The sequence below is a fragment of the Glycine max genome, chromosome 1, assembly GCF_000004515.6.
Source record: "Glycine max cultivar Williams 82 chromosome 1, Glycine_max_v4.0, whole genome shotgun sequence".
Lineage (NCBI taxonomy): Eukaryota > Viridiplantae > Streptophyta > Magnoliopsida > Fabales > Fabaceae > Glycine > Glycine max.
In genome coordinates this window covers 20,753,228-20,774,389 of record NC_016088.4, presented here as the reverse complement: position 1 = coordinate 20,774,389, position 21,162 = coordinate 20,753,228, and the positions used below count along the sequence as shown (strand labels likewise).

Sequence of the window (21,162 nt, the reverse complement as noted above, 5' to 3'; positions counted from 1 at the left end):
AAGGATATGATATAAATGGTGTTCGGATATTTGGCATAATCAAATACCTTACACTAATATGAACAACCTTTGAAGGATATGATATCAAAAGTATTCGAATTTTTGATATAACCAAATACATAACACTAGTATAAATAACCTTTAAAGGATACAATATCAAAGGTGTTCAGATATTTGTACCCAAAACTTCTAGAAAATATACTTTAATATCCTAAAAATTTTATTCGGAAAATTTTTAAGTATTCAGTATGACCAAAATACCTATTCAATGTAGACATGTATATCTCTAAGTATATGATTATAATTAAAACTCACTGGCAACAACAACCAGTTGATAAATATATGAGATATTAAATTCAATTTTTATTGTAAAAAAATATTATATTATGATCAATCCCATCTTTTACTGGTTTATATATTTGTATTCAGAACAACGAGAGTTAAATCTAATAGAAGGAGTCAGTATCTCATGAAGTGATGAATTAATATTTGAATTCCCATTATAAGAAGTACTCCTATTTATTGTTTGATTGTGCCTCGAAATAAAATTGCTTTCGAAGGAAAAGAGACGTGAAAAACAAAAGAATTCGGATTGGGTCACCCACATAGAGTAAGGGTAATAATCAAAACTAGTGATGCTGATGCATACCAAATATTTTTGTTTTAATTTATGCATTTTTTTTGCGTGCACAGAAAAAACTGCGTCCTGAAAATTAAATGGTCCAAATGCAATTTCGTGTATCCTTCTCCCATTACTCATTTGACTCAATTTCTATTTGTCCAAACCAAAAAAAGAACCCGGATTTAACTTTCCACTATCGACGAGTCAAACAAACAAACCCAACATTACAACCATGGCAACGGTGACACAACCGTGTCCTTCGTGGACGCGCGGTTCCGTTCCTCTCTCGAAGCGCGTCCTCCCACGACGTCGTTTCACCACACGCCTCACCACGTACCCACAAGCTGCTCTGGTTCAAGCACCGCCTCCACCACCACCTTCTTCGCCCAGAGACAGCTCTAGCTCCATTCAGCTTCTGACCTTGTCACGTGCCAATGACCTGCAAGCCGAGGCCAGAGCCATGGCACGTGCCGCCAATGCCACCGTCTACAACCCGCAACTCATTGCGTCCATGTACGGTTCCCAACCCATCAAGGTCCTCCCTTTCTCCCCTTTTTGGATACCCTTTTGAAAGTTCTTTCGTGGGTATGATTCGGTTTTTGAGTAAATCACACCAATCATAATCTCTGAAGTTTCGTGAAATTACATAGACACCCCTGTTTTTTAAACCATTTCAGTAACCTTCCTCGTAGCGTGTTTGTGTGATATGTAAGGAAGTGTGAGTGTAATTTCTAACATTGAAGTGTCAGTGTAACGTATAAGAGGGTGAGGGTAAGGGGTTAGTGTAAGAATAGAAAAAAAAGTGGTTTTATTTGTAATTTGAAAAAGTTCAGCAGGTGGGGAGTTTGCTGCTCTTTGGTTTTTGAGAATTTAGTTGATGATTCTTGTAGGTGGTGCGGAGGACCCTTCAGATTCTGACTGCGTTGGGTTCGTTCGGGCTGAAACTGTTGCTGGACCAGAGGAATGGAGCGCTTGATAAGAACAGAAGAGTTCGTGCTGTTGAGCTTAAGGACATATTCACGAAGCTGGGTCCCACTTTTGTGAAATTGGGTCAGGGATTGTCCACCAGGCCTGACATCTGCCCGCCGGAGTATTTGGAGGAGCTCTCTGAGCTTCAAGTGTTGTGTTCTCTTCCCTTTGACTCGTTTTCATTCAAAATCAGTATTTTTTTTTTTCTTTTGTATTAGTTGGTTAATGCAGCATTTAGCCCCCAGTATTTGAATATTATTAATAGTGTTAACTTTAACCTGGCATAAGGATCATCTTGAATCAATTTAAAAATATAAAGGACTAAATAAACTTTTTAAAAGATAAAGGACCAAACTGAACCACAAAAATGAGATGGACCAAAATGATCATTTAGCCTATAAAAATCTAGAGCATGTTTTAGACGTTGATTAACTTAGCATGATGGGTTTGGAGAAACAACTTTATTCAGTAAGGTCTTGATTGGATAAATTTCTCTGTGAATACTTGCAGAAGAAGAAATTAAAAAGCAAAATGTATCAAACTTCTGCAAGTAAAATCAACTTATACACCTTAGCTTTTGGAGAAGTTAGATGAGAGGGTTTCTCTAAAGTTAAAGTTATAAGAGAAGTTTAATTCATTTTACTTTTTTATTTTCTTTTTCATTAAGTACTTATAGAGAAATTTATTCAAATATGGCCTAAGTATTTGTTTGAGTGTGTAGAGCTTATTCGAGTGCAGTCTAAAAAATGATAAATCATATTTGGATAAACATTTCAACAAGTGTAAAGAATGGAATTTTGATATGTTAAAAGTTAATTTGTTTGAAACTAATTAAGAGCTGATTTTGCTAAGGCTTGTTTTCATAAGTTTCAGCATCTAGCTATGGAATTAAGACCAAACAGCTTATGTGGGTTTCAATAGCTGTTTCAGTTAGTTTTGTACAAATGAGCTGAAAATAAGTCCATCCAAATGGCGCCTAAGTGAGAAGTTTGATTGGCTGTGACTCAGCAGTATATAGCATAGCATTCTCTTTGCTGCTTTTTTGTGTAATACCTGCAAAGTTTTGTATTAAGGAATTAAAAGCAAGGGTAATTTTGATCGTTGATGTACATACCAGGATGGTTTGCCTACATTTCCTGATGAGGAGGCCTTTGCATGCATTGAGCGGGAATTAGGACTATCTCTTGACTCCATCTTCTCTTCTATATCGCCATCAGCCGTGGCAGCAGCCAGTTTGGGACAAGTTTATAAAGCTCAGTTGAAGTATTCTGGGAAACTTGTGGCTGTGAAGGTGCAACGTCCTGGTATTGAGGAAGCTATAGGATTGGACTTCTACCTGATAAGAGGTCTTGGGATTTTTATTAATAAATACATTGACATAATCACCAGTGATGTTGTTGCACTTATTGATGAATTTGCACGTAGAGTTTTTCAGGAGCTCAATTATGTGCAGGTTAGTTCTTCAATCATTACCATGGTATTTTTCTATTTTTTTCATTTCATTTTTTTTCAATAATTGTTTTTTAAAAGATCACACATTGAATCCTTTGCCATTTTGCCTACTGACTAATGTGCAGAGAAAAAGGCTTGAATCTAATTATTGTAGTTTTCTTCATTTATAAAGAATCTCCCTTGGGGTGTTATCTTACCTATATGTTAATAATAAAATTACATATTTGTAAATTATGTAAGATTCTTTTTCAGGATTGAATGTAAATTTTGACAGGTTCCTGCAGGAGGGACAAAATGCAAGGAGATTCAAAAAATTGTATGCTGACAAGGAAGATATTTGTGTCCCTGATGTTTTCTGGGACTATACAAGTGCTAAAGTACTGACAATGGAGTGGGTTGAAGGAGTCAAGTTAAATGAGCAAGAAGCCATTGAGAGACAAGGATTAAAAGTCTTGGATCTTGTGAACACAGGCATTCAGTGCAGCCTCAGACAGCTACTTGAGTATGGATATTTCCATGCGGATCCGCATCCTGGAAACCTTTTAGCAACACCTGAGGGAAAGCTTGCCTTTCTTGATTTTGGGATGATGAGTGAGACTCCAGAAGAAGCAAGATCTGCCATAATTGGTCATGTTGTTCATTTGGTTAATCGGGACTACGAAGCCATGGCTCGTGACTATTATGCTCTTGATTTTCTATCACCTGATGTTGATGTGTCACCAATTGTTCCAGCACTACGGGACTTTTTTGATGATGCACTTAATTATACTGTCAGTGAACTTAACTTCAAGACACTAGTGGATGGCCTGGGAAACGTTTTGTATCAATTTCCATTTAATGGTAAGACTACAGTATGCTTTTTATTGACTTCTCATTTCCATCCTGTACCTTTTTTATAGTGATTGTTGAGTCAGTTCTGCATGGAATAGATACACACTTCTCAAAAGCACACTGATAATAATGTTAACAATATTCTACCCATAAAAGACATGATAAAACATTTAATTATTTGTCTCACAACTTTGATTTTCAATAGTTGATGAGTGATATAATTGTCTGCTTCTATAAATATTTTATAGTTACTTGTACTTGTACCTGTCATTGTTGCAGAGTCTGATGGTTTGAATTTCTGCTCTTTTTTTTTCATCTTCTTTTGCCAGTCCCAGCCTACTATGCTTTAATATTGAGGTCTCTCACTGTTTTAGAAGGTTTAGCACTCTATGCTGATCCCAATTTTAAGGTTCTTGCGGCATCATACCCATATTTTGCTAAGCGGCTCTTGACAGATCCAAACCCATATCTAAGAGATGCTCTTATAGAGTTGCTTTTCCAGGATGGGAGGTTCAGGTATACATTCGGCTATTTAAAGCCCATACTTCATTGGTTAAACATGGAGATAGAATATTTTTGAGTAAATTCACTTGAAAATAAATTGATCTAGTTGAGTGCAGGTGGGGTAGACTTGAAAACCTGCTAGCCCAGGGGAGAATGGACAGGGATTTCTCTGCAAAAGAGGCTTTGCAACCTGTCCTGAAGGTATTATTGAGTCCAGATGGTGAAGAAATCAGAACCCTAGTTATTAAGGAAGCTGTTCGTGTAACTGAAGCTTTTACTCTTAGCACAATTTCTGATACATACAAGTCAGTTCCCGATTTTATGAGGGTTCTTGTTTTCAATGGCAATGCAAATGGACCCATTATAACGTCAGAAACTGAAATGCAAAACTTGATAGAGCTTAGAGATCAAGTAATTAGGATATGGGAACTTCTGCGATCCTCTAATGATTATGATCCAGATCTTTTACTACCTATACTACAGGTAAGTTCCACTGTTTTCTGTATTATAGATTATGAACCATTTACAGACTAGAGACGTTGTACAGATTGCAGGTGCTAATTTAATAATTGAACCGATATCTTCATGCAAAAAAATGTAGCACAAATACAGGACTTGGTGAACAACTTTTGTGTAGCAATGGTATGACACAAGATAAGTACGATCAGGGATGGACCTCTGTAGGAGTTTTTGGGGCAGCTGGTGGCACAAGTTTTTAAATTTTTCTTAATATAATGTATATGTAGGGTAATGAATTTCCTTCATAATTTAAATATAGCTAAAAAAATATAATTTATAACATGAATATTTCCCCCACTAATTTGTATATGTGCCCCACAATTAAAAAGTTATGGATGTCACTGAGTACAATACAACTCTGGTACAAAGATATTGCAAGTTGTAAAAATAACAGAGTACCATAGCAACTACACTGTTTGAAACTTTGAATAAAAATACAAAATTAATGTATGATTAACATTAAAGATATATTTGAGATAGAAACACAAATGCTAATATGAGATCACTTTAAGCATTACTACAGACTTTCCTTGCACAAATCCAAATTAAAAGAGATATTGGTGTTTCAAAAGTCAGCATTAGTCACCATTGATGTAATAAAATTGATAGACATTGAAGGATGTAGACAAGGATTATCCTATAGTGTTTGAGTATCTAGCATGCATGATTGATACCAGTACAGCATTTATTAAATGTCTAAACTTCCTTAATCAACATTTGAACATAGGTAATGCCATTAAGAAGTAATCTTGAAACAATGGAGAGTGGATAGTTTTAATTTAGAATAAGAAAGAAATATTGAAATAAAAGTAAATGGAATAATTTTAAACATTTAGTTGGAGTGAATTTAAATATTGACTTCCAGTTTCAAATTGTTATCAGTTTAAATTTTATAAAAATTTCTGTTTGCACATGAACAGGTTCTTCAGCAACCTGAAGCACGCAGACTTGGGGAGCGTGTTATGGGTGGGATCACTCAACGTCTTGCAGCACGCTTTCTGCAACAAGTACTTCGAGTTCCAATGCCAGCTTCCTCATAGATTTTGTGCCACTGTCAAGGTCAACAGATGTAATCTAGATAAGGCATGCATATTATTTATATTCTTTAGGCTTGCTTGAAGATAATTTGATTATTCATTTGTCCAATACAAATAGTGATTGTAGATTTAGTTCACTTCTTTCTTACAATACCTGAAACATGGAAAAATGAGCATGAAGGAAAGCTAAATAAGTTTGATTTATGATGTTTCACGTATTTGCTGATATGAAAGATCACTCTGCTAGGGATCTATTGGCAAGAGTGAGAATAGGTGCATGGGATTCTAGGTGTGATAAAAGTCAGCAACACCTTAGAGCAGTGTTTTTTAGGATCTTCATAGGAAAATTTGTAGTGTAAATCTTTGGGCTTCATGTAGTCTAGTAGGATGAATTTGTTACAAAAGTATGCTAATATTGACAACCCTTAGACTATTTGGGGATGAATTGGAAACCCACCATTAGCTTTTCATCTTAATGAAGTCTTTCAAATAAAAGAAGCAACTTAGAAAAGTATTATTAAATTTTCATTGGTGAAATGCCTCTAATATTTTTTTCCCTTTTTTAATGCTTTCGCATTCAGAAGCTAAATTGTAATTCTAGGAATGTGGAAAACCTTTTGGAGATAGCTAGTAGAATTGATGGGCGGACCACAACTAAACAAAACTGATTATAAATTTATAATGCAGGCAGTGTTTTTTGTTATGTGCTTCTCATAGATGGTTATTTACATTCATGCACTTACTTATGTTATTGAATTTATTTTCTCATCATGCCTCATTATTTGTATAGAAATTGTTCTACTCTTATTTTTACTTAGATATCGTGTCAGGTAATTTAACAAGGATTTTTTTATGCAAAACAAGTTCTTCGTTGTTAAGATTTATGCTCTCATCCTTTTCTGATGTAGTTCTATGTTGCTTTGGAAAGAGAATGACACATCTCTCTCAACTTCAGCTCATTTGCTGACATGAAGTGCCCAATCACATTTTCTTTGATGCAATGTTTTAAATACTTACAACTATTCAATTGAAAAGAATTGACTTTGAAAAATTATTCCAAGTCTTTTCAAAAGTATTGATAAATGATGAAATATTCAACATAATGTGATTTGTAACTGAAATTGAATTCTTTAACTAACAACATTACGATAAAATTTGATAGAAGAATTCGGTTACTAAATGGAATGCATTGTCGTATTCTAGAGATTGTAAATGGTCAGATATTTGAAGATAAATACTCAAACCCCTCCATATTCTAGCTATTAAGTCTTGAACTACTGCCTCTTGTCATAAACTACTGGTCGATTAGTTTTATAATACTATAGGTTTATTTAGATCTTAGTGGTGGTTTTCAGTATAATTTGCACTGCCATTATAGTTCATTTTTTATTGAATGAATTATATGCCATACTTATATTGTTTTGTTTCTTTCCACTCAGGTTACCATGAACAGGGAATAGAGGAGCTATATTCTTACAAAGCAAGAAAAAAATATATTCTTTCAAAATTGTTTGATTAGCTTGTTTGTTTGGATCCTCTAATTTGCAAAAAATCTGTATATATTATATACTGCTTTATTGATGCTGCAAGCATCATAATCAGCTTCATTATATAACAATAATGTAATAGTGTTAATTGAAAAGGGATTGCTCTTGGCTTCTTGCACATCCTGTTTCTTTTCTAGTGAGGTTATAACTTATTTATAATACCATCACATTTATTCCTGTTAACTGTAATAAGTAAAAGTAATAGCTTTAATCACATAATAACTGATACTCAGTCTAGCTGACACAACTGGGGATCAATTAGTCTATGTTATTTTCCAAATTCTATATGGTATTCTTTATGTTCATGAATAATGGGATATTAACTTCTAATACTCTGGTAACTTTAGAGGTGCAAATTTCGCCCCACTCCCCTTTAGTGTGCATATTTCACAATGTTTAGTACACTTTTTTTTTTTAAATTTTTTTTTTATGAGTTGTAGAACACTGATTATGAACAGCTATATTTGGGGCCATGTCCTTTTTTCCCGTGGATTATCTATCTTCGCATTCAAAATTGTATTTCCTCCATGCTAGTTCCAGATATATTTAGCAGTTTTTTTATTTTATTTTTTTATATTAGTTTGTGTATTTTGCTTTCAAATTTGACCAGAGTAACTGCATGTGTCCAAAATTTAGACAAGATCATCATAACTCTAATTTCGTAAAGTGATCAAGGTTTTGGCGGCTAGACAACGTGGCCATTGTTTCGCGCTGGCAACGCCTGGGACGGAGCCAGCATTAATGATCAACAGGGGAGGCCGACCATGCTAACAAAAAATCGTCCAAAAAATATATATACAATTTTTTTAAATAAAATCTTGATAATATAATGTTATAATTACATGTAATTATATAAGGGTTACTTAATAAGTTAATAAATTAATTTTAATTTAACAACGTACACTTTTTCCATTTATTGACTAAACAATATATTGAATAGAATAATATGAAATAATTATATATACCTTGTTGCTTTGTCTAAGCGTGTTTAGTGATTGATTTCTTGAACTGCGATGTGTGTTTCTAAAGTTGCCAATACGTGATGTAGTGAGTGATGGAACAATAAGATTGGAGTGGTTTGATTGAAAGCAAATTAACTCAAGGAAAAAAAAAAGAGCCACACAAAAGGTTCTACCCACATTCATTGTTTGAAGTATAAAAGATGATAAATTTTTATATATTTTTCCACATAGGATAAAATCCTACTATTTAAAACTTTCTATATTTAAAATTGATAAAATTTATCTTATCTTATATTGGTTTTTAACATTAGTTAAATATTATCTATTAAAAAAATTGATAATTAGTTGAAGAAAAAGGAAAAAAAAAGATATACTGAAATTATATTATGGTCTGCGATGTCAACTTGTGGTCCTAACCAATAAACAGTTGACACATTGCAATTTAACAAAACAGATCAACAGCCTGACTTAACGAAAGCAGAACGTAACGGCAATTTTTAAATATATTGTTAATCAATTTATCCATTCGTCTTTTATGATTACCATAAAATTTAGAAACAACAAATCTGCAAATATCTTTTAATTGACAACAGTAAACTTCCTTCTTTTCAGAGTAGAAAGGGGAAACGCCGATCGAACCACCGCGACATACGTGTGATTCCTTTCATTTTCTCCTCCTTGTCTCTTTTTCTTTTCACTTTTAGCTATTCTGAATAAATATTTAACATAGGAATGGATAGGCAGATGACGCATAATTGACGTACGCTGGTCTCTCTGCAGAGCAACAACTCTTAATTCTAATTAATAAAATTGCCATCAAAATTATTCAAACGATGGGGACAATTTATTTATATAATATATGTTATATATAACTCACAATATGATGAGCTGATAAAAAAAAATCTCACAATATGATGACTTAAGAGTTGTTTTGTTTGATATGATAAAATATACATGGTTTCTTCTTGGCATAGCATAGCAATGAACTTGCGACATTATCGTTTCTATGGAAGATTATGGACGTGATTGTGGAGCAGTTATTTTTGGAAATTTTAAATTTAAAATCAGTAAAAAGATATTTGCAAATTTGTTTTTTCTAAATTTGATATCAATACCTTAAAAGATGGATGGATGAAGTGATTAAGCCTATCGTTGTATTTTGTTAAATTGTCACATCTCAATATTTTATTGGTTGAGACCACAACGATGTGTGATGCAATCTTACCTCCAAGGGTATTGGATAGAAGACTCCAAGAGGTTTGGGTTAGAGTTACTAAAGAAGGCCCTAGGGTTCTCATGAACCTTAGGGTAGATTTTGAGTCCATGGGCTAAGTATGAGCCCGCTTATCTTTGTAAATATTAGAATAGGTTTTTCCTTTGTTTGGGCCTTGTATTTTGATCATTCTAGTAATACAGGGTTTTAGTCTTGTATTTGAGGTATTTTGGATAGTCTTTGTAGTAGGAATTTTTTTTTTTATTTTCATGTATTTTGTCATGGGGGTGAGCTTAGCTATTATAAGGGGTGTGTAGCTAAGCTCTAGCTTCTCATCTCAAGGAGGTGAACTTAACTATTAGAGAGGTATGTGTAGCTAAGCTCTAGCTTCTTTAGGAAACTTCTCAAGGAGGTGAGTTTAGTTATGAGAGGGGTGTGTGTAGCTAAGCTCTAGCTTCTCAAGGAAATTTTCTCAAAGAAGTTTCTCAAGAAAGTTTTCTTAAGAAAGCTTCCTTGGGAAGCTACCTAGTCTATAAATAGAAGCATGTGTAACACTTGTTGTAACTTTGATGGATGAGAGTCTTGTGAGACATAACTCAAAGTTCAACTTCTCTCCCTTTTTCTTCCTTCAATTTCGTGCTCCCCCTCTTTCTTTCTCTCCCTTTTTCTTTTCCTCCAAGCATCCTCTCCAAGCTTATTATCCAAGGCTCATCTTGGTGATGAAGCTCCTTCTTCCATGGCTTATTTCCTAGTGGATGACGCCTCCTCTCACCTCTTCTCCTTTGTCTTCCGCTGCATCTCCATGGTGGAAAATCACCATTAAAGGACCTCATTGAAGCTCAAAGATCCAGCCTCCATAGAAGCCCCACAACCAAGCTTCCATCAACGTGATTGTCCCGGACCATGGTATAATTTTTCACACAAGTTGAATGAATAAATTAAGATTTTTTTATTATTTAATATAATATGGTTATATATATTAAAAGTTTGCAAAAAATTTGGGGGGCCATGCCCCCCCTCCCCCAAAGCATAGGCCCGTCTCTGGGCATTGCCGCGTGTCTTGGTTGCCGATATTGTTGGTTTGGGCACACTTCCCCTTAATGGATATAGACATTGATGGTGTGTGTCTATCCTCTTTTGTTCCTAATTTGCTTGTGTTGAAACCACATCATTTATTTTGTAACAGGTGATGCAACAAGTGTCAGAGACTCTTCTAGTCTCATTGTTTAGGGGAATACTATGTCTAAGTTTGAATTGAATAAAAATCTTATTAGTTTCTTCTAGATGATGTTTAAGATTTTTTCACACAGATTAAGAAAATATTTTAAGAGAATTAGTATTTATTATGGTATAATTTTATTAAAATAACATTGTTCTCTCTCCTAATTTCAATAAATATATTATTAAGTCTTTCAAGACAACAACATTTATTAGAGGGAAAATTTAAAATAGATGTTTGAATATTTCATTGAAAAGTAAGAACATTAGTTGATTTAGAATTTTCTTCAAAGGATAAAACGACAGTCATTTTGAGACGAGGGGAGTAATTAATGGTTTTTTTGGTTGGAAGGAAATAAAAGTTTGAAATTTGAATTGGAAAGAAAGGAAAGAAAGTAAAAATTTAAAATTTTTGTTTTAGAAGTCAACTTTTCTTTCTCTTTTCCTTTCACATTCTCCATGCAGAAGAAAAGTGGTTCTCGCAAATCAATAAGGTTATTACATTAGGAATGCCTACAATAATGTGACCACAACTGCTTCGAAGCTAACATAGATCATGCCTATGTATATTACATTGCCTTTTATAGCAATGAAAATTCCTTGGGGAGAACAACAAATGATGACCTCCTTCATATGACAACAAATTGATATAGGGTTACATAATATTATATATCAGTTATCCAAACAATTAGCGAATATTGTGAAACTCATGGTTCATAATGAGGTTCAACAGGCTAAAGACAGAGAAAAGAGATAGGTAGAACTGGTTCAGCTAGTTTAGCCAAATTCAGTTTAGGCAACATTGGTTCAGCTAGATCAGTCGAATTCAGATAAACTAGTTCAGCCAAATTTGAACCAACTAGGTCAGTCGAATTTGGTTAAGCTAGTTTAGCTAAATTCACTTAAGCTAATTCAATCGAATTTGGATAAGCTAGTTTAATCGAATTCAAATAAACTAGGTCAACTGAATTTGGTTCAACTAGTTCAACTGAATCTGATTAAGTTAATTTAGTCGAACTCAAATCATCTAGTTTAACTAAATTCAAATAAGCTAGGTCAGTCGAATATAGACAATCCAATTTAGTCGAATTTGATTCATCTAGTTAAGCCAAATTCAATTAAGGAAGGATCAATTCACCTAATTTAGCCAAATACAGTTCAAACAAGATTGGTTTCCCTAGTACATCTAAATCCATCTCCGTTGATTGACCAAAGCATGATAGCTGGAACTATGAAGAGATATTTCGGTATTCAGGTAAAGCTGCTAGACAAACCAACATATAGGAAATCATATGCTGAGTGGGTTAACAAGACGAGGCCTTTTCTAAGTGACTTTATAATTCAAAATTTTACAACCATCCTTCCTTACACATGATCCTTCATTAACTTCCTTTCTTTCACAATCATAAAACTTGAATCTTTAAAACCTTGATAAAAACTTGAATGAGAGAAAAATATGAACAAGAGAAAAAGACACAATCTTTTATATTGGTTCACTCTCTATTTCTAGAGAAGCTAATCTAGTTATCTAATCCATAACCTGAATTAGATTCCCACTATGCATCAATAATTCTTACAAGCAATCATAATCAATCTACAATTCCCTCCCCGAAAAAAGAGACTAAGGCATCTAACACTAGGATCCTTTGTGAATATAAGCCTAAGAGAACCTTACTCTTAGCCCAAACTATAAAATCCTATTCTAGAATGTTGTAAGCAATTCATGCATAAACACAAGAACGTGTAAAAACCATACACATGAAAAAACCAAGTAGGAGGGAGAGATACAACCTAACCAATCTTTCCACAAAAACCTTGCTAGATTGAGAAGTTGATCTTGTTCTACTCAAAAGATACAACTCATTTTCTGTGAATCATGCAGGTTTTGATGATGTCAAAAAGAATTTGCTTGATAATGATCATCGTCATCAAAAAGGGGGAGAATGTGAATGTAAGAATACATGATTTTGATGATGCCAAAGAATAATCAAACAAGGTTGCATTCAAGATTACTTCAACAAACATTCAAAAGTTAAGCATTGCTTCAAGATTAATACAAGGTTGCTTCAACAAATAAGCATTGCTTCAAGATTAATTCAAGATCAAGCTTTGGCTCAAAACAAAGTGTTTCCAAGACATCCAAGGCCCTGATAATCGATTACCAGGCAGTGTAATCGATTACCAGAAGACAATTTTGAAAAACAACTTTTAAAAAGGGTTTTGAATTTGAATTTTGAACCGGTAATCGATTACTAGATGTTTGTAATCAATTACCAGTAACGAAACTCTTGAAATTTAATTTGAAAAGTCATGAACCTTCAAAATATAAATGTGTAATCAATTACCAGAAATTTGTAATTAATTACTAGTGAAAAATTTCATAAAAAGCTTTTTAAAAAGACACATCTCTTCAAACCATTTTGAAAAGGCACGAAGGGCCTATATATATGTGTGTCTGACTTCAAAAAGTACGAGAGAGATATTCTAAAAGAACTTCATTGCCAAATGATCTCTCAACAAATCTTGGGCAAACACTTGCAAATCTATTGAGAATTTATCCAGGAACTTCAAATTGTATTATCATCTCTAAAAGAGAAAAATTCCTCTAAGTTCTTCAACTTGTATCATTCTTCTCTAAAAGAGACAAAAACATTCTTCTGTACTTCAAAGAAAACTATTGTTAATCAAGAGACAGTGAGTCTCTTGATTTGTAAAGTTTCCTAAACACAAGAGAAGGGTATCCCTGGGTGGTTTAGAAGCTGTAAAGGAATTTACAAAGTTAGTGGAAATCTCAAGTGGGTTACTTGAGGACTAGACGTAGGCATAGGGCATGGCTGAACCAGTATAAATCTAGTTTGCATTTGTCTCTTGCTTTATCTTATTTATGTTATTGCAATCAATTTTGTCTTGCGTGATTAACGAACATCATTAAATTGATTGTTGCTTCTTCTTCTGCATTCCGAGCCTATCATTTAAAAGGGGGGTTAAAGTTTGTTAGTGGGAAATTTTGAAACTTAATTCACCCCCCCTCTTAAGTTATTGAGGCCACTTGTCCAAGACTTTCAAGAAAAACTCTTCCAAATCAAAAGATTAAGAAGTTTAGTTACTATAAATCTCTTTTCTTCTATTCTCTTATTCACCAATGACAACACGAAATCTTGCTCATTCCGAGGCTAAGAAATAATTTTTGAGATGTATTGAATATTCTCTAATGATCTCTGGATGTGTAGATGTGAACACAAGCTGGTTATTTATAGAGAAAATAATTGTAACCGCCTGTAGTCGATTAAGTCTATAAGGTAATCAATTATTGCAATGAAGTAATCGATTAGATTATCCAAGTAATCGATTAAAGTGTTCATCCAACATCTAGAAAAAAACTCAAGAACAATGTAATCGATTAGATGACCTATGTAATCGATTAAAGTGTTCTTGTTCACCTCTGAACAACTTTAACGAGAGAGAAGTAATCGATTAATCCACTTGGTAATCAATTAAAATAGAGACTCTTGAAAAATCAATCATTGTCTCAAACAACAATATAATCGATTAAAATACTATTGTAATCGATTAAATCGATACAAGACTTAACTCTTCAAGATTTAGACAACTTATTATAATCGATTACAACAACTCTATAATCGATTAAACTAGAGAGTTTTTGCCTCTAAAGAAATTTTTATAACTTGGAAAATTTTCTTTACTCACACTATGATGATGCACAATGCAAAACAAATATCAAATGCACTAAGATGCAACAATCAAGTTAACAACCAATAAAAATGACACTCAAAGGAGTTGGGCATGTAAAAGCCAAAACTTCTTCTAAAACTTCTTCAAACTTTTCCTTGAGCTTCAAGCTTTAGCCTTAGGTTGTTTCATGTTGTAGCATCCCTTATCTCTAACAAACCTTCCCTAACAAAGACAACAAGTCTATAGTGGAACACATTGGTTGATTCACTGTTCAACATGGTAGGGCTAGCCAAAATGAATATTATAAATTATAATTATTTCCATTATCTTTAATAGGAACTGCATTTACATGATATTCTTCCTTGTCGCCTCATTCTATTTAGAACTAGACAAACATGAATATCCGTGGATAGACATGAAAAGGTGCTTCCATAACATGTTTTATAGAACCTAACTTGAAGTTACAATAGCTTAATGAATTTTGAACAAGTGGATGTCTATTATTGACTGCATAGAAAGATTCATAAAGCCAAGTACCAAATCTATAGTACAACTTCTAGGATCTTAATATGTTGATATAGTTGTGGGTAACATGCACCCTTAGCTGAGAGAAATGTTGCTTACACAAGAATATTTAGACTTGAGTATCTTGGAAACCAAAGCTTTTATGATTTTTTGAATGTTTTGTTATGGGGAAGCAATGGAGATCTTACCAAGAAACATATCCATATGCAGTCTCTATCAAATATTGTGATGAGTCTAGATAAGCAACTAATTAGGAAGTTAATGTCTTGTAGTCTAGTTTCTTATGGAAATGTTGTCGAAAAAGTGTTGATGGGTTGGAGCATCTTGGAATAGCTGAAGTTGAGTTTTTGAAAAGTCAAGTTGAAAATCGGGGCACATAGCAATGTTGTTAAACCTTTATAAGTCCACTTTCTACAAACCTAGTCAACTTGAAGTTGGGGAGCATATAACAATATTATTAAAGAATTATAAGTCTACTTACCTAGTAGATCTAGAAGTTTTAAGTTTCCACATGCAACACAACCATGTTAGCCAAGAATCATAGACATTGGCAATAGGAAGAATTATGGCAGCATGATTCGTTTGATACAATGCATCATTCAATTTTCTGTTTATGTTGTTAGCAAAAAACATTCAAGGGCATTTGTTAACACCCAAATTTTGTTGTGAGCGATGAAATTAAGCTATTATGGATTCAACAAAATGGCTGTCGACTAAAGTGGCATTCAACTAACTATTAAGTTAGATGAATGAGGAGAAGGCTAGTTTGGTTGAATGCAGAATTGAAGACTTTTCAACATTATCCAAACAAGAAGTTAGATGAACATGGATAAGGTCAATACGACTACCAATAATGTTAGCTGAATGGTAGAATTCAACTTATTTTAAGGTCAACTAAATGAGTAGAAGGTCAATTCAACTACGTTCTGTATTAGGTAAATGGGAGAATTCGACTAACTTTAGTATTAGTTGCATATAGATGAGGTCAATTCAGTTACCTACAATGTTAGCCAAATTAATGTTAGTTGAATTATGTCATCTTTAATTTAAATAAAAACAAGAAAATATTTCCACAATTATTTAATATTCAAATGACTTGCAGCAGTTAAAACTAATCAATGCTAATGCTCCCTTAAAAATAAGAAGCAGGGTTTTCATCTTCTTCAAAATTTGAAAAAATAAATCAGTTGGCTTGAGGAAAGAGGAGAATGCACCTAGATTTTAGGAGTAGTTACCAGAAGGTGAAACAATCTCATAATCAATTAGCCAAATTGCTAGCTGAATTCAGTTGCTAGATGTTAGTTGATGAATAGACTAACTTTTGTGTAATAAATATGTGCAAATTGTATCTAACTCCTCCCATTTATTGTTATTTTGTAGTGTTGTAATTACTTTTTTTTTGTTAAATATAGGTAATAAGTACATAGTACTCCCATTTTGTGTGTTTAATAATCATTTCCTTTCAATTTCAGGTAATTAGGCAAGTTTGTGAAGTGCTGATTTTGATCTGCTTGCTAAGCCAATTTGCCGGCTTAGCGAGCCATCCGCTGAGCGCAAGGAAGAATCTAGAAGAAGGATTAACTGGACACACGTGCTAAGTGAGAGCTCATCATGCTAAGCGCACCGCTTGCATGCATCCGCTAAGCGACAAGCCGGCCGCTAAGTCGAAATTCACTTATGCACGCTAAGGGAGCCAGAGTTGCGCTAAGCATGCAAGCACCAGCAAGGCCACCTATTTAAGCCTGAAATCAGAAATGGAGAGAGAGTTTGGGCAATTCTCAAAGCTTTTGCATGTTCAGAGATTTCTAGAGAGAGAAAGGTCCAAGTTCCAGAGAGTTTTGAGAGCTTTTGATGTGCGAAGACTGACAGAGAACTGAGAGTAAAGAGGAAGCCATCCTGAGAGCATGAGATGAGTTTGTGAGTGATTGTGAGGTTTTAGAGGTGGAGCAGACATCCCCACTGCTTGTATTTCTTCAATCCTTCATTTTTCTCTTCTCTTTGTTGTAAAGGAAGCTTCTTAGATATGGAGAGCTAAATCCTCTGTTGGTTCTTCCTTGTAGGTACTTGATGCAAATACCTATATATCTATTTAATGATGTTTTATGTGTTCTCTGTGCTATCAGTACTTCATTTTAGTGTGCTTTTGCCTTGATCACGTAGATGCATGCTTTGTTAGGATCATTCAATAGTGGAAACTGGTCTGATTCTTAGAACTTGATAGGACAAGACTAGTTTATCATATTATCACGAGGGATCGGGATGCAATAACCTAGTTGTTTGTATGTTTGTCTTAATGTGGTTCTGGTCGAGTTTTGTCCAACAAGAGGAATCTGAGAACGATGCTTGATCAGGATTAGGCTAGATTATCACGAGGAATCGGGGTTCAACATTTTAGGAGACACCATAGAACACATGAACGTTGTTAAGTAGAGAATATCCTTATAACATCAGGCACCTAATAGGAAGACCAACACGTTGTCTACTTGCCTTTACACATCATTACTCACGTGATTTTCCTTTTTAATAGTTAGTTTACATACTTGTTCATAGTCCACAAATATCTTTTCATACTAGATACCTATTCACTGAATATAGCTTTACCAAGTAACACAAGTTCCCCGAGAGTGCGATACTCGATTCTTATAGTTTTATACTACTTACGCGATCCAGTGCACCTGTCGGGATCGAACAAGTTTTTGGCGCCGTTGCCGGGGAATTTCTTTCTATTTGGAAAGTTAGTTCAGTCCTAGGTGTCTATTCTTTATTCTTTGATTAACTGGGAATATTTGCTTTCGATTCATATTTGTTTTCTTCTTGAATTGGATAACCGCTATTTCTGTTAGTGTTTTATGTGTATAAAATCTCCTACAGGTAGTCCAATTATTCTGAAGAAATACAATCTTCTACCGCTGTATCATGAAGATTGTTATCTCTATTCCACTAAGAAATTGAGATTTTGTTGGAGGAGAGCATTATTAGGATAGTTATTATTTCTATTCTATAAATAAATCCGACTGGAGACATGAGTCGACTATGTACAATTATCATGAGAAAGGAAGAGCTTCTGATCTTGAAAGTGTATTGGTAGACTTCATGACATATCAAGCTAGCTCTAAAGGTAATTGTTATTCATCGCAACAACAACGAACTCAGTTTGGAAAGGACTATTCTTTTGAAGAGTATCAATGGGAATCTGAATGGCAACCTTGTTATCAGAATGAAGCAGAAGGATTGTCTAATCTGGATGACCTGTTAATGCAATTCAAGGGGTACAGTAGGTTCAATGCAACAAGCGTTTAAAAGAGCTGAGACTTAGATTGGTAAGTTGGTGGATGATATGACTAAAGTTGTGGTCAGAAGAAAAGAAGAGTATGGAGAGATTGAAACACATCAAGAAAGTATTCTTCAAGTTAACACAATCCATCATCAATTGATCAACAAAGAAGAAAAGGATGAGGTCTTCATTATTCCTGAATATTCCTGTATGGCGACTACTGTCTATGTTGTAGGCAAAGATAAAGGTCGATTGAAACTCAGTGCAGAGGATCAGAAAATCTCCTTTGACCTCTTTGAAGCAATGAAACACCCAGATATGAGTGATGCCTATTTTGAAGAAGAAGAGGTGGAGCAGGAGATAGCATTATTAGCTTCAACCATGGTACTACAATCCCTTTTGGAAAAAGAACTTGATCAGGTGATAGACTACCTAGCTTGTGATGAAGAGCTTGATGATCCAAAAGATAACTCTGTTGGTCATATGGTTTATGAAGAATTAGAAAAAAATAGACCAACAGAAAAGCACAAAGTAGAATTGAAGACCCTTCCAGCGCATTTAAAGTATGTATTCTTGGAGGAGAATGAGACTAAACCCGTTATAATTAGCAGCTCCTTGTAGAAGAAAGAAGAGGATCAACTGGTACAGATTCTAAAAAGTCATAAAGCTGCTATTGGTTGGCACATCTCTGACTTAAAAGGAATTAGTCCATCATATTGTATGCACAACATCAATTTGGAAGCTGATTACAAGCCCGTGAGACAACCTCAAAGAAGATTGAATCCCATAATGAAAGAAGAAGTAAGAAAAGAAGTGCTCAAGTTGCTAGATGTAGGGCTCATCTATCCAATTTCGGACAGCTCATGGGTTAGTCTTGTTCAAGTTGTTCCGAAAAAGGGAGGTATGACAGTGGTCAAGAATGATAGAGATGAGCTAATTCCAACAAGAATAGTCTCCGAGTGGAGAATGTGTATAGATTACAGGAAGCTCAATGAAGCTACCAGGAAAGACCATTACCCACTTTCCTTCATGGATCAAATGCTTGATAGACTTGCAGGGCAATCTTTTTACTGTTTCTTAGATGGATACTCGGGCTACAATCAAATTGCAGTGGATCCTCAGGACCAAGAAAAGATTGCTTTTACTTGTCCTTTTGGTGTATTTGCTTATCGCCGCATGCCGTTCGGTTTATGTAATGCCCCAGCTAATTTCCAGAGATGTATGATGGCAATTTTTGCTGACATGGTAGAGAAATGTATTGAAGTTTTTATGGATGATTTTTCTATCTTTGGTGCATCTTTTGAAAATTGCCTAACAAATTTAGAGAAAAAGTTACAACGCTGTGAAGAATCTAATTTGGTGCTCAATTGGGAGAAATACCACTTTATGGTTCAAGAAGGCATTGTGCTGGGACACAAGATTTCTAAAAGAGGAATTGAGGTGGATAAAGCAAAACTTGATGTTATTGATAAACTTCCACCTCCAGTTAATGTTAAAGGCATGCGAAGTTTTTTAGGTCATGCTGGATTCTATCGGCGATTCATTAAAGACTTTTCCAAAATTGCTAAACCCCTAAGTAATCTGCTGAATAAGGATGCTGTGTTAGCAGCTAAGGTTTTACAGTCAGGATTTTTCTGGCCAACACTTTTTAAAGATGCCCATCACCATGTCTTAAAGTGTGACCAATGTCCAAGAATGGGGGGAATTTCCCGAAGAAATGAGATGCCTCTGCAAAACATTATGGAAGTTGAAGCTTTTGATTGCTGGGGTATTGATTTCATGGGTCCATTTCCTTCATCTGTAGGAAATGAATAGATTTTGGTAGCTGTTGATTACGTGTCTAAATGGGTGGAAGCTATGGCCACTTCAAGAAATGATGCTAAGATTGTGGTTAAGTTCATCAAGAAGAATATTTTTGCTCGATTTGGGGTACCTCGAATCTTAATCAGTGATGCTGGTTCACATTTTTGTAATACTCAACTTCAAAAGGTGTTGAGTCAATATCATGTAAATCATAGAGTGGCATCCCCCTACCACCCTCAAACTAATGGGCAAGTCGAAGTATCCAACCGAGAATTAAAGAAAATACTAGAGAAAACAGTGGCGTCAACCAGAAAAGATTGGTCAGCCAAATTGGAAGATGCACTGTGGGCTTACAGAACTGCATACAAAACTCCAATTGGTTTGTCTCCTTTTCAACTGGTGTATGGAAAATCATGTCATTTACCAATTGAAATGGAACACAAGGCATATTGGGCTTTGAAATTTCTGAAATTTGATGAGAAGGCATCCAGGGAGCACAAAAAGATCCAATTGTTGGAGTTGGAAGAAATGCGAATAACAACTTATGAATCTTCAAGACTTTACAAAGAAAAAGTCAAGACCTATCATGACAAAAAGCTATTGAAGAAAGACTTCAAACCGGGACAATAGGTACTACTTTTTAATTCAAGATTGAAATAGTTTCCCGGTAAGCTGAAATTCAAATGGTCTGGACCCTTTGTTATCAAGAAAGTTCGATCTTACAGTGCAATAAAGCTATACGACCCATAATCTCAGAATCCTAACAGAACATGGGTAGTAAATTTCCAAAGGTTGAAACTGTACCATGGTGAAGAATTTACACGGGCACACAGCACCGTACATTTGATCATCCATTGAGGTAAAAACGTCAAGCTAATGACGTTAAAGAAGCGCTTCCTGGGAGGCAACCCAGTTTTAATTTTTGGTATTCTGTTCTTTTTATGCATTGTATAATTTGGAACTTGCTTCATAATCATTACATTGGGGTATATC

At 34.6% G+C, this 21,162-nt stretch overlaps 1 protein-coding gene across 2 annotated transcripts; it reads left to right on the top strand.

The window, feature by feature from the left end:
• Positions 1 to 661: 661 nt before the first annotated feature.
• On the top strand, positions 662 to 7,599 carry LOC100803551 (protein ACTIVITY OF BC1 COMPLEX KINASE 3, chloroplastic). Of its 2 annotated transcripts, none has more exons than XM_003516769.5 (8): positions 662 to 1,157; positions 1,513 to 1,740; positions 2,709 to 3,044; positions 3,328 to 3,883; positions 4,204 to 4,390; positions 4,495 to 4,861; positions 5,818 to 5,980; positions 7,374 to 7,599. In XM_003516769.5, the coding sequence occupies exons 1-7, from the start codon at positions 855 to 857 to the stop codon at positions 5,935 to 5,937; spliced, it is 2,097 nt and encodes a 698-aa protein (XP_003516817.1). In that variant the 5' UTR covers positions 662 to 854; the 3' UTR covers positions 5,938 to 5,980; positions 7,374 to 7,599. The 2 variants fall into 2 exon arrangements, with proteins under 2 accessions (XP_003516817.1, XP_003516816.1); XM_003516768.5 differs by having other exon boundaries at positions 699 to 1,157; positions 5,818 to 5,956.
• The last annotated feature ends 13,563 nt before the right edge of the window (positions 7,600 to 21,162 follow it).